The sequence below is a fragment of the Pipistrellus hanaki genome (assembly GCF_964339955.1).
Source record: "Pipistrellus hanaki genome assembly, chromosome: 9".
Classification (NCBI taxonomy): domain Eukaryota; kingdom Metazoa; phylum Chordata; class Mammalia; order Chiroptera; family Vespertilionidae; genus Pipistrellus; species Pipistrellus hanaki.
This window is the reverse complement of record NC_140511.1, coordinates 40,213,511-40,227,521: the sequence shown is the minus strand read 5'-3', so window position 1 is coordinate 40,227,521 and position 14,011 is coordinate 40,213,511. Positions and strand designations below refer to the sequence as shown.

At 59.5% G+C, this 14,011-nt stretch overlaps 2 protein-coding genes across 3 annotated transcripts in view; both read left to right on the top strand.

Moving 5' to 3' along the window:
- Positions 1-14,011, top strand: part of CAPN5 (calpain 5) — a 112,037-nt gene that overhangs the window by 72,519 nt on the left and 25,507 nt on the right. The gene's annotated exons all lie outside the window — the stretch shown is intronic.
- The window catches only part of MYO7A (myosin VIIA), a gene marked incomplete at its 5' end in the record, with an annotated part of 62,187 nt that continues 58,495 nt past the window's right edge, over positions 10,320-14,011 (top strand). For both annotated transcript variants that reach the window (XM_084893450.1, XM_084893449.1), the window contains one exon: positions 10,320-10,430. In XM_084893450.1, the coding sequence (XP_084749576.1) occupies positions 10,320-10,430 (111 nt within the window). The remainder of the gene's footprint in view (positions 10,431-14,011) is intronic.

Here is a 14,011-nt window from a genome sequence, read left to right as displayed (position 1 = left end):
GGGATGCATTTTCTGTGTGCCAGACTCTGAGCTGGGTTGGGAGTACAGGTGACTCAGCAAGCCTCGACCGCTGGCTACCCCCAGCCCCAAGCTTCCAGCTGGCCTTTGGGGCCCATGAGCCGTCTGCGGGCAGAGATGCCCTCAGTGCTCTGCATTGTGCTCACAGAGCTGGTTCCAGGCTGGGCCCAGGGCATGTCGGGAAAGAGCACGGGGTTTGGAGTTGGTCAGGCAAACGGCAGTGTGAACTTGAGCGTGTTTCTTGACGTCCTTGAGGAGATCAGTGGAGATAGAATCTTCTGCTTAAAGGTTATCATGGGTTCCATGACATAGGTTCAGGGAAACATCTGACTCACCACCTGTGCTACAGAGTTCCCGAACAATCAAACAATACAGGAGGAGAGTTTGGAGAGACCCATTTTATTCATCTCGCGATGGGCTTTGAGAAAATGAATTCAAATTCTAAACAAAGGTACAAGCAGAGCTTCCCTTTTTATAAAGGAGCCAGCTCTCTGTGCAATCAGTGGTTATCTCCCTGCTGTCCTTGAAAACAAGCACAGCTAAATTTATGGGCATACCGTCTTGACTTGCAAGGTCAAACAGCTAATTTTATGATCATCATTTTACAAGCAGGCTAAAGGAGCCTAGAAAGCAAACATTTTATTTATTTATTTATTTATTTATTTATTTATTTATTTATTTTTTAGAATAAGAGGCCATCTAAGAAAAACAGAAAATTCCAAACAGCAGCTTTTTACAAAATAGGGATTTTTCCTTCTCACCTGGACCACTGAGGGGGTCATTGTGGGGTCATTGTGGACTGGCTGCACCACTGCATTTCTATCAGCACAGAGCAGTGTCCCGGTGCCACAGCCGGCCTCCAGGAGTGCCCCCCCCTCCACACCCTCTTCTCTCACATACTCACACCCCTTCTCACATATATGCACATGTGTGCCTCTCTCTATTATATTTCTATCTCTATCTCTCGGAGAGACGAGTTTTGCTTTTCTGTGTTTGACCTGGGAAGTCACAGATGAAGACTCAGACCCGGCCCCGCAGCCAGTGGGGAGTGGACGCAGTGGTGATGAGTCAGCGTGGTGCTGGCTGTACCCAGCGATGCCTTCATCCTCCACAGAGCAGCCGGGCGGAGCTCTGCAGATCACTCCTTCCTCCTGCTTCAATCCTCCCGCTGGCTTCTGGCACACTGAGAAGCCCAGCACCTGTCCCTGGCTTTCAGGGCCTGTGGGACCTGGTGCCTGCTCAGGTCCCCTCCGATGGCTCCGGCTCAGGGCTGCCTCGACGGCCCCAGGCACCCGCCACGTCACTGCTCTGTCCCCAGAGCCTGCACCAGGACTGGCCCACAGCTGGCTCTCCGCAGATGCGTGCTGAGTTAATGAATGCACTCTTCAGGCATGGGGAGGAGGAGGAGGAAGAGGAGGAGGAGGAGGAGGAGGAGGAGGAGGAGGAGGAGGAGGAGGAGGGGGAGGAGGAGGAAAGTAGGGAGATGCGGAGGGGCCGAGGAGAGTTGCTATTCGTTCTGAACCTGGACAGGCGGGTGGGTGGTGAGCAGGTGAAGAACAGCCTGAGGGGGGGGAGTGAAAGGTGGCCCCAGGACGAGCACTCAGGAAGCACAGCTGGGGCTCCACTAAAGCAGACCTGAGGGTTACACGGGGCAGTTTATGGAAGCAGCCATGCAGGCCGGGCGCACAGCAGGTGCTCAGTAAACTCGGAAGTTCTCCTCCCCTCCCAGAGGCTCTCCAATTCTGTTGACTGTTTTTCTGGGAAAAAGCTTGGGTTTGGACTAAGCCTGTCTCTGACATGCGCTAACCTCCCACAAAGCAAAGACCCCCAGTGGCAGCAGTGGCTGAACAATAGTTGTTTCCAGTGGGAACAGGAAGGGGTTGGAACAGTGCTGAGTTGACCTTGGGACTCACTGAGCCCACCTCTCACGTGTGGAAATGGAGGCTCTGGGTGGCCAACGACTGGTCCAAGGCCGAGCAGGTCCTGCCATTCAGTCTCCTGACTTGTAGCCTGAGCTCTTTCCCCTGGGCCATGGTTAGCAAACTGAGACTCTTGAGCCACATGCGGGTCTTTGGCCCCTTGAGTGTGGCTCTTCCACAAAATACCAGGTGCGGGCACACACATACAGTGCAATTGAAACTTTGTGGTCCATGCACAGAAGTCAGTTTTTGGCTCTCAAAAGAAATTTCAATCGTTGTACTGTTGATATTTGGCTCTGTTGACTAATGAGTTTGCCAGCCACTGCCTTGGGCCATTCCCATGGGCTAATTTCATTGCAAATCAGTTTTTATCAGCTGTTAGGTTTCTACCTGCTGTTTGAGAGTAAGTTATGTTTTTCTTAGGATGTCTACCTCCTGGAGAATTTGGGACTTACCAAAAAGAATAAAATGCAAACTTCTAATTTAATTTATTTATTTTCTTATTGTCTAAAGTTTTCAATATGTCTCCTTTCCCCCAATTGACCCCCCCGCGCAGCTATTCCCACCCCGGGTAAGCCCCCACCGCCCCAGTGTCTGTGTCCATTGCTTATGCTAATATGCATGCATACAAGTCCTTTGGTTGCTTTCTAACCCCCCATCCCCTACCCTTTGTCTCTGGATCTATTCCTTTTTTTTTTTTTTTAAATGTATTTTATTGATTTTTTACAGAGAGGAAGAGAGAGGGATAGATAGTTAGAAACATCGATGAGAGAGAGACATTGATCATCTGCCTCTTGCACAACCCCCACCGGGGTATGTGCCCACAACCAACAGACATGCCCTTGACCGGAATCGAACCCGGGACCTTTCAGTCCACAGGCCAACGCTCTATCCACTGAGCCAAACCGGTTTTGGCTGGATCTATTCTTGTTCATCAAATTATGTTGATCATTATGTCCCACAAATGAGTGAGATCATGTGATATTTATTTTTCTTCGACTGGCTTATTTGACTCAACATAATGCTCTCCAGTTCCATTCATGCTGCTGCAATGGTAAAAGTTCCTACTTTTTTATAGCAGCATAGTATTATGTACCACAGTTTTTTAATCTACTCATCTGTTGATGGGCACTTGGCTGTTTCCAAATCGTAGCTATTGTAAATTGTGCTGCTATGAACACAGGGGTGCATATATCCTTTCTAATGGGTGTTTCTGGTTTCTTGGGATATAGTTCCAGATGTGGGATCCCACCTCTCATTGAGACTTGTGGAAACGGAGGCTCCGAGTGGCCAGCGGTCAAATGGAAGTTCCATTTTTATTTTATTTTTTAAAAATATATTTTATTAATTTTTCACAGAGAGGAAGAGAGAGGGATAGAGAGTTAGAAACATCGATGAGAGAGAATCATCCATCAGCTGCCTCTTACACACACCCCTACTGGGAATGTGCCCGCAACCAAGGTACATGCCCTTGACCGGAATCGAACCCGGAATCCTTCAGTCCACAGGCCGACTCTCTATCCACTGAGCCAAACTGGTCCCGGCCCATTTTTAACTTTTTGAGCCAATTCTATACTGTTCTCCACAGTGGCTGCACCAGTCTGCATTCCCACCAGCAGTGCGGGAAGGTTCTTTTTCTCTGCATCCTGGCCAGCACTTGTTTGTTGATTTGTTGATGATAACCATCCTGACAGGTGTGAGGTGGTACCGAGTGTCGTTTTGATTAAAATCCAAACTTTTACTTGCCAGCCAATGAGAGCCGCTCTTCCCCGGAGCGTGCCCCCTTCTGTGACCGGCCTCTCTCTCCTCAGGTCCTGACAATGGCCTCCTTGCCGTTCCTCCCTGCCCCGGGGCCTTTGCACATGCCATTTCCTCTGACCAGATTTCTGTCCTTGTTCTTTCCTTGTCTGGCTGCTTCTTGCCGTCGGGTCTCAGCTCAGAGATTTCCTACCAGAGTGGCTTCCCTGGCGACTGCATTTTGATTAAATGCCGCTCAGCTACTGTGCCCGTCTCCATCACAGCCCTCACCACCCTTCAGCGTGGCCGTGTTAACGGACTCGCTGGGCTCTGTGTCCTCCCAGCCAGCGTGTGCGCGCCATGTCGCTGCTCGATCCCGGCATGCCGCTCAGTCGGGGCCTTGTATTCAGCAGGTGCTCCATACATGCTGGTTGAATGCACCGTCGCTGAAAGAGGTGGCTGGAACTCCATTTCTCAGACTCTGGGCTTTACATTTGGCCTCCATGTGCCCTGCTGAGAGCCAGGCCCTATGGCAGATGCTTCAGGGGACACAAACGTGACATTCCCCCCACAAGCCGGGAGACAGGGCAGCTGAACTCCTATCACAGGGCCCGGCCCGGAGCGCTGTCCCTGTGAGGAACCCTGAATTACAACCATGAGAATCCACCTCGTCCGGGTGTCCTGTGGGGCTCCTTTAGGACAGAGGAGACATGGTCTGGGTGCCCAAACCTCAGTGAGTCCCCTCTACACGTGTGAGGTGCAGAGCCTCGGAGAGCCGGGCTTGGGACGGGCCTGGGGCCGAAGCCGCCCAGCTGTGCGATCTCGGCTCCTGTCTCTGAGCCTCTGCTTACTCACCTGTAACATCAGGGCAGGGGTGGCTGCCGCAGAGGAGCGGGTGATGGCATTGCATAAATGCCCAGCCCAGGGCTGGCACCAAACAGCTTTTCGCATATGCAAGTACCCATTTCTTCCCTCCCCTGTGGTTGGCACAGAAGCCTCTGGTGGAGGTAGGGATGGGCACAGGGTTGCGTGGAAGGGCTGCCCGAGCCTCATCCCGGCTCACCGGCCTGGGCACCCCTGTCTTTCACCCACAGGGGGACTACGTCTGGATGGACCTGAGGTCCGGGCAGGAGTTCGATGTGCCCATCGGGGCGGTGGTGAAGCTCTGCGACTCCGGGCAGATCCAGGTGGTGGACGATGAGGGCAATGTGAGTAGTCCCCCCCCCACAGCCCCAGGCCTTGGGGAGGACACAGGCCGACAGGTGACCTGAGGTGGGCGCCAAGCGGAGACCTGCCTCAAAGGGTAGAGGTGGTGCTTGTGCCCTCCCTGTCTCCTCTCTCCGCCCTCCGCCCCTCATGGAGCTCTCCGCTCTGGCCCAGGCGGCCTGTTCTGTGTCCACAAGCACAGTCCATCCTTCCCAGCCTTAGGAACAGGTGTCTGCGTGGGCCTGTGTGTGTGTACGGCGAGGCAGCGGGGCCCCGGGCTGGGTGCCCTTCGGACACCGGTGTGCTGCGGGGTTGGAGAGACTGGGTTCCCGCTCCATCCTGCCCACTCACTGGCTGTGCAGGCTCTGCCACGTCTTTTCTCCTCCGGAGCCTCGCCGTTTTCCTCTGTGAAATAGGGGTCACCGGAACCGTGCCACAGGGTGTTGACCCACACATGAGCTCGTTCATGGAGGACACCCCAGGAAAGCCAGAGCTTGAGAACGCCCTCGGCCTGGCTCTATAGGGTTACGGCATCCTGCGAATCCATTGTCCGCCCGCCTTCCCCGGGGAACCAGCCTCACGGGGTCACCCTTTACCGCCCGTGTCTCTCTCCTCTGTCTCCTGAAGGGAAGGGGCACCGGAAGTGTGCGTCGGGAGGCGGTGAGACTGGGGCTCTGAGGAGAGAAGGAAAGGTGTGAGGAAGGTGCATGGTCTGGATGAGGGCTCTGCGGGGGAGCCCCTGAGCACGTGTGCGTGTGTATGGCACGTGTGTGTGTGTGTGTGTGTGTGTGTGCATGGGGACATGCAGATGTGGTGCAGAGAACAGGGTGGCTGCTTCGCGGGGACGCAAGGGACTCGGAGAGGTTCAGTTCCACCACAATGTGAGCTGCACTCGGTGCCGTGCCCAGCGCTGGGCACATGGAGATGGGACTGAGTCCTTGTCTTCGCCTCCTAGTCTGACGGGGGAGAAGGAGCGGACAGCGACTCGGAGGAGAAGGCTCTGCTGGGAAGAGGGGAGGGCTCGGGACGCCGGAGGCCTTGTAGTGGACGTGGAGGGAGAGAGACACCCCCACCAGGTGGGCACAGCCCTTGGACCCCGTTCTGTCTGTGGGTCCTCACGGCATCTGCGACAGGCAGAGTGGGCAGCCCCTGTCCCCCGGGGACACTGCGGCACAGAGTGGGGCCGCCGAACCAGTCAGGCAGCTGCAGGTGACGGTGCTGGGCGAGGACCCAGGCCCCGGCCTCCGCACACTCCATTGCCCTCCCAGCATCTCAGCAGCAACTTGAGGCTCAGGTCCCGTTGTCCACCTTTGGTCCCCCGGGGTGGGGAGTGCCTGCAGTGTCACTCTGGAGGCTCCCGTTCTCAGACTCTCCGGGAAGTCCCAGAAGGGGGCTGGCGGCACAGACGGGCCCACGAACCTGCCGGCAGCCTTCGGGGTGGGGCCCAGGCTCGAGTTTCAGGCGGGTCATGTTGCATGTCAGATGGTGTCCCGTAACTGTGTCACCGGATCTCGGAGGGCCCCTCCCACCCGCCCCCACCAAGGCCCTGAGAGTGGGGCCTGCACGACCGGCTGGCGGGGGAGCAGGATGGGGAGGGTGGGTTTGCCTCCGTGGGATCAGGTGCCTGGGCTCCGGCCTCCTCGTTCACCAGCCTTTCTCCTCCCCACTCCAGGCCCTCCCTTTCATTCCTCTGTCATCCCACAGACTTCTTCAACCTGAGGGTAGAGACCAGGTGACTCAATCCAGTTCTCCAGAGATCAACAAAGGGTCTGCCCAGCTGAAACCGGTTTGGCTCAGTGGATAGAGCGTCGGCCTGCGGACTGAAAGGTCCCAGGTTCGATTCCGGTCAAGGGCATGTACCTTGGTTGCGGGCACATCCCCAGTGCGGGGTGTGCAAGAGGCAGCTGGTCGATGATTCTCTCTCATTGATGTTTCTAACTCTTTATCCCTCTCTCTTCCTCTCTGTAAAAAGTAAAAATGTATTAAAACAAACAAACAACAACAAAGGGTCTGCCTAGAACACCCTCCATAGAGGCTTGCTGAATGAGTGAATAAGTGATGCATGGAAGGCCATGGCTCCAGCCCTCACTGGCATCCTAACACTCTGCCTTTGCCCAAGCCCTTCCCATGGCCAGGTGCGCCTCCTCCCTTCCTCTCAGACACCGTGGTCCCTCTCTCTCCGAGCTCAGTGCCAGGCCAGCTCTTTTGCAAATGTGCCACCGTCCCTGCACTTGGCTGAGATCTCTCCCTCTCCCTCTCCCTCTTCCTCTCTCTCCAGAGCCAGGCCTTGGTTTCTGCCCTGGCTACACTTTGGTCCGCGTTGTGGGTGGACATTGATCTGAGGGCTCTGCCTCAGCTGGAAAGGGGCGGGGAGAGACTCCTCAGCTCTGGACAGGCCGCTGTCCCTCTGGAGCGTGACTCCCCGCTGCAAACCAGCGGCCGGCCTTCTGTCCTGAGGATTCACAACACCCAGCGCTGGCCGAGGAATGCCCCCGCTCCTCTGTAGACCTCGCAGGAGGAAAACAAAGGCCGGCCTTCAGTGTATCAGTGAATCCTCCCAACATCCCCGAGAATAAGGGACTGTCGCTCTAATTCCCACTTCGTAGGGGAGGGCGTGGCGGCTCAGGGAGCAGCGACGTGCCCAGGGTTACATACGGGGTCTCGCAGGGGCGGGGGCGCCTCTTCTCTCTGTGCTGAGCGGCTGGGGCAGTGACTAAGGGCCCCGAGTTGGGGTCCGGTAGGGAAGGCAGACAGCTTGCCCGGGAGTCCCCTCTCTCTGGCCCGGTCAGGGCGAGGGGACCAGGCAGAGGGAATTTTCCACCTGGACCAGCTCTTAGGAGGAACAGGGTGTCTGGGCGAGAGGAATGTTCCACTCGGGCCTGGAAAGTCCAGGCGCGTTCTTCGATCTCACGGCCCGGCCCATTCATGCCCGGGGATAGCTGCGTGAGGGGCTGCCCCGGATGGAATTGATGAGGTGGTCCCGGTAGCGGATGGAATTGCTCCTGGCCCTCGGATGGAATTGCTCCTGGCCCTCGGAATGCCAGGGAGACGAGTGGTGGGCCGTGGCTGGCCCGGCCCTGCACCCCCCTGAGGGCCTCGTGCAGGCCACCACCCTGCACTGGCGCTGGTCTCCGTGTGAAGTGAGGGGGGTGGGGTGGGATAGGAGGCCTCCAGGGTCTCCCCGTGGCCAGGACTTCTGCTTCCCATTCAGACCTGGTCCGCTGTGGCCACCAGCTGGCACCTGGCCCCGCAGAGAGCCCCTGCCCTGGTCCCTGTAGGAGGCACGGAGGAAGGGACACCCCGGCAGGGGGCCTGGCCCAGGAGCGCCAGCCTTGGGGCAATGTGGAAGGCTGGGGACAGAGCTGCTCTCGGACAGTGATCCTTGCCTTGCAGCGGGAGACCCGGCCACGTGGGAACCCAGAGGGGGACGGGGGGAGGGGGCAGCAGGAGGCTGGGACGGGGGGGGGGGGAAACAGGTGGAGCAAGTGAACGTATCATGGAGGCTTTGGGAACTGGGGAGCATCTGAGCTGAGCCTCAAAGGCTGATGGAAAGAAGGCAGAGGGGACAGCACGGGCCAGTCACAGGGGTGCTTGGGGACGTGGACACCAGCCTCCCCTGGCCTGGAAGCACAGAGGTCACTGGAGCTCACGCTGGGCCCTGAACGCCAGGCTGAGGAGCATGTGTGTGGGGGAGCCAGAGAAGCGCCGAAAGCCCCGAGCGGTGGCATCAGACTGGTGCCTGAGGAGATGCCAGGGGGTGGGGTGGGAGGGAAGGACTGTAGGGGAGGTGGAGGGCAGCAGGGGCAGGGACCAGGTGAGAGCTGGTGTCTGGGTCAGCATAGGGGCTTGGGTTTGGCGAGGAGGGTGCTGTAGAGGATTGAAGGGGTAGGAGTGGTGGCCAGTTGGATTGGGGTGAGATAGGATGGGGTGAGGGGCGGGGGATGGGGCTGCCCAGATTCCTGCTAACATCTAGCCGCAGGGGCTGGTTCTCCTGAGGGGACCTGGAGGAGAGTCGTGACATGGCCCTCACACTTGCTCAGCAAGTCGGAGGCTTGAACTGGAAGGTGGCGGAGGGTCCTCTTCACCCCCTCCCCAAAGTCAGGTTCCCGCCAGGTTCTGAGCTCCCAGGGCTCTGGCATTTGGGAGGAGGTGGGGGGGCAGAAGTCTGTGGGGGGCTTAACACCCAGGGCACAGGTCAGGCTCACTTCCCTGGAGGGCTGGGACTGTGAGGAGAAGGTGCTGGAGACTAGGGGGAGGCAGAAGGGTGAGGGGAGGGGGGGGGCGGGAAAAGGGGAGGCTTCCAGCGCTGGGAGGAAACCTGGGCTTTGCAAGTTTGTGGGGAGTCAATGCTGTTGGCCAGATGCTCCATCGTCTGCCACCTGGTGGCAGCAGGGGATATTGCAGGGAAGAGGAGGGGGAGCTAGAGGGCAGCCTCTGTCCTAGTTTCTACCCCCCCCCCCCCCCCCCCCCCCCCCCCGCCCCATCCCCGGCTCGCTCTCCGTGCATCAAGCCGGTGAAATACACTCCCAATGAGTCCACTTCTCCCCGTCTCCACGGCTGCCGCCCTCCTCCACCCTCAGAGCCTGTGCTGTCGTTCCCTGGACCTGGGATTTCCTCTCGCGGGGACTCCCACATCTTACCGGGCCCCTTTCTTACCATTCAGGCCTGAGCGTAGCTCTCACCTCCTCGGAGAGGTGGCCCCTGACCACATTGCCTAACGTCGCACCCCCGGTGGCTCTCCATGCCCCGTGCCAGTTGCTTTAACCCTGGGGCTCTGTGAAAGTGCTTTCTGTGCATTTGTTTACCGGGGTCTAGACTGGAAGCCGAGGCTTACTCCACGTATTACGCTTTTCATTCCATCCCGCAGCGTGACTGGGGACCCTCATCCCCTTTATGACAACCTTACGGGGCCACAGTCCCGGCCTGCCTTCCTCTTAGGTCTGTCCGGAGAAGCCCTTGGGGGGGGGGGGGGAGGCCCGTGGGGGTTGGAGGCGGACAGTACCTCCCTCATAGACCCGTGGTTGGCAAACTGCAGCTCGCGAGCCACATGCGGCTCTTTGGCCCCTTGAGTGTGGCTCTTCCACAAAACACCACGGCCTGGGCGAGTCTATGTTGGAGAAGTGGCATTAGAAGAAGTTTACGTTTAAAGAAAATCTGGCTCTCCAAAGAAATGTCGATCGTTGTCCTGTTGATGTTTGGCTCTGTTAATGAATGAGTTTGCCGACCACCGTCATAGACTCAAAACTGTTAGTACGGATGGCGTTTGGCTGCGGAAGAGAACAGAACCCTTAGCGGGGTCGCACGGACTGGGGTTCCCTCCCACCCAGGGCCTTCCCCCCGCGGGGCGCAGCCTGGGGTGCAGGAGCGCCCCCGGACACAGCCCCCGTGCCTCCGCAGGAACACTGGATCACTCCGCAGAAGGCCACGCACATCAAGCCCATGCACCCCACGTCGGTGCACGGCGTGGAGGACATGATCCGCCTGGGGGACCTCAACGAGGCCGGCATCCTGCGCAACCTGCTCATCCGCTACCGGGACCACCTCATCTACGTGAGTGCCGCCGCCCGCCGCCCCCTCCCCGCCCCGGCCCGGCGCCGCCCGCCCGGGGCCAGCCTCCTGAGCCTGCCGGGCCTGCTGCCGGCCCCGGGCCAGGGACCCTCTGCCGGTGTCCCTGGGCTGGCTCAGCCTCTCTTTGTCCCTCTGCTGGTGTCCCTGGGCTGGCTCTGCCTCTCTTTGTCCCTCTGCCGGTGTCCCTGGGCTGGCTCAGCCTCTCTTTGTCCCTCTGCCGGTGTCCCTGGGCTGGCTCTGCCTCTCTTTGTCCCTCTGCCGGTGTCCCTGGGCTGGCTCAGCCTCTCTTTGGGGCCCTGTGGTCTGTGGTTGGGGAAGGAGGCTGCTTGCACCACAGTTCATGTCCCGCCGGAGGCAGGACCATGCCCGGAGAGTGAGCGGCACGGGGTCGCTCAGGTTGTCAGGACCCTGAAGGGGAGCCAGGGGCTGTCCCCGAGGAATGGCAGCGAGGAGCCCTCCGGACGAGGGGCCCGTCCCCTGTGGCCCCGGAGCTGCTGGGAGGCCCTCTGCCACCTCCCCACGCTGGTGCCTCTGGGGCGAGGAGAGGCTGTGTCTGGGCCCTCGGTGTCCTCCCCTGGTGCAGGCACAGCCAGCGGCAATCACAGGGAGCCCTCTGCACGGACAGGGCGTGGGGCTGGAACTCAAGTCAAGGCCAGACATTCCCCCCGAGGGCCCACTGGAGTCTGCACCCCATCGTTGGCAGGCACCCCTCGCTCCTCTCCCTGGATGGCAGGTGGACTTGGTGGAGGGAGGGGAGAAGGTCCAGGGCTCCATGGCAGCTCGCTCAGGCTGCGTGGAGGCTGGCCCTGGGTCCGGATCAGCAGGGGGTGCCCACCCGCCCGAGGTCACTGCCAGAGCCATTTCCTGACCCTCCCTCTGGCCCGGAGGCTGTGCCCCGCCCCGGGAGGAGCTGAGGGAGCGGGAGGGGCTCCACCTTGGACCCTGCAGACCACGGCTGAGAACCAGTCTGAGGCTTGGAGGTGGTCATGTTACACACAGCTGGGTGATGCTGCAGACACACTGGTCGCTCCCGTGGGAGGGAGTTGGCTAGTAGACCGAATCAAGGAAAACGGCGAAAACGGGATTGCCAAGGGCTGCGGTGGTGGGAACCGTCAGAGCCCCGGGTCAGTGAATCCCGTTGTGATGGGCTGGCAGCTGGCGGAGAAAGCAGCTGGACATGGTGTCCTTCAGTAGGCTGGCTAGGGGTCAGAGAACGCAGTCCCAGAGGTCACAGGTTCTCCAGAAAACCCCGGGACCTGCACCTTTGCCTCATGGGAAGAGTCACTAGTAACCTTTCTGACCCCTTTCCTGGGTGAGGATCGGGGGGCAGGGAGGGGAACCAGGGGATGGAGCCCCTTCCTTCAGAGGTCTGGTCAGAAGACCAAGCCGCGGCCCCTGGAGGGCCCCGGCCTGCTCGTCCACAGGCCCCGGATTCTGGGGGTCTGAGAGGTCGTGCTCAGGAACTGTAGGGAGTTTCCTGGACTCTGTGACGGGGTGGGTGATGGAGGAGGAGGGCAGGGCTCTGAAGAAGCAGCTGGGCCGCCGTCCCACTCAGAAACCGTATCTGCCCCTCACCATGGCAACCCCCGGCCACTCCACGGCTTGGGTTACCCTGGGCACAGTCCCGCACACCCAGGATTTCCTCAGATTACCGACCGCTCACGGCCACGAGCGGGGACATCCTGTCCCTGACCGTCCGTCCGCCCTGGGCTGGCCCGCTCCCGCTGGCCTGCCCCCAGGGGCCCGAGGGACGGCGGTCCCCAGGCCACAAGTCAGCCCGGGGCACCCCAATAGCAGAGGGCCCTCCGAGGACACCTAGCCATCTCTCAGTGGGTGGCCCAGAGGCCGGGGGCTGTCCCTGGGTTCTGCAGGGAACGGGTGGCAGGGCTGACAGGGACCCAGGATGTCCTGAAGTTGAACAGAGGCCTGGACCCACGTCTTGGCAAGCGGCCTCTGCGGAGTCCCTGCCACTCTGGCCACCGCCTTCCCTCTGGTGCAATGAGCAGACTCTGGGGAGCTGTGTGTGCCCCAGGCTGTGTCTGGGTATTCGTGGGCTGCTAAGGCAGAGGCTGCAGGCTGGCAGGCCTGAGGGCTTCCTGGAGGAGGCGGAGCTTGAGGTAAAATGGATTCCTGCCACGTCTCCTGGCGGGTATCTCTGGCCCCAGGGAGGCCCCCCATCTCTCCCTGGGGACCTGGAGGCCCCTAGGGACTGTGTGTGCTGTGCTGGAGCTCGGGAATAGCCCTTATCTGTCCTCCAGCACGGCCCCCGGCCCCACAGGGCAGGTTTTATTACTGGAGACTTTGAGCAGGAGGCCCGCGCTGGGCAGGTGGGCATTCCCTGTCTGCTGCCTGTGGGCTCTTGGAGAGAGGGGCCAGAGGGCTCGGGAGGCAGTGCTGAGAGCTGTGGGGGATGGACGGGCACTGAGGCCCAGAGAGGGGCAGGCGGGCCTGGTCTCAAGCTGGCAGGGGCGAGCCTCGTGCTTCTTCTACTCCCCCCTCTGCCAGCTCCACCGTCTCCCCCCCCACCCCCCGCCCTCCCTCCATGCATCCCGGGATTTGGGGATGTCCAGGTGGGAAAGCGGGAGCTGGGGCTCTGGGCCCAGGTGCCCTGCTCACCCCACTCCCTGCTTCTCTGCCGTGTGTGTGATCTCCAAGTCCCTCTCCTTCTCGGAGGCTCGGTTCTCCCTTCTGAGAGGGGACATGACCGCACTGCTCAGCGGCCTTCTGCGGAGGCGAGGGGAGGCGGTGTGGACGCTGCGGAGTCCTGCGCCCAGCGGGACCTTCCCGTCAGGCGGGCCGTCCTGGCCCTCCTGCGGGGGAGGGTCCTCTCCCCGAAGGAAGGGGCCTTGTTTTTGTTCCTTATTTTGAAGTGGGTCTACGTGCCTCAGATTATAACGTTTTCCTTCTGCCACGCAGAGAACCACGGCCGTTAATCCCCAGTCCAGCCTCCAGTGTACACAGGGGACTGGGGCCGGCACCACCAGTCAATGCCCAAATCCCCGGATGCTCAGATCCCTCGTAGAACAAGGTGTGGTGTTTGCGGATAACCCAGGCGCCCCCTCCTGTATGCTTAAGTTGGCGGTCGCCAACTTTCAGACCTCACGGACCACCAGTGAGTGGTCCGTGGACCCCTGGTTGGCGACCACGGCTTTAAATCACCTCTGATACACCTAATACAACGTAAGCAGTTGTTGTTGTTTAGGGAATAATGACAAGGAAAAAAAGTCTACACATGTTCAGTTTAGACCCAACCATCATTGGCCAACTGCATAGTCTGTTAGCAACAACGTATCGTTTTCTCGCGGTTGGTTAAATCCATAGGTGGGGAATCTGCAGACATACAGGGCTGACTGTATATGTGTATCCTATATAATAAAGCCCTAATGTGCAAATGGACTGAACAGCGAGGACCGGTGGAATGACTGGTGGATGGACCGGTCGCTGTGACACACACTGACCTCCAGGGGGCAGATGCTCAATGCAGGAGCTGCCCCCTGGCGATCAGTGCGCTCCCACAGGGGGAGTGCCGCTCAGCGAGAAGCGGTGCTCCGGAGGGAGGAAGG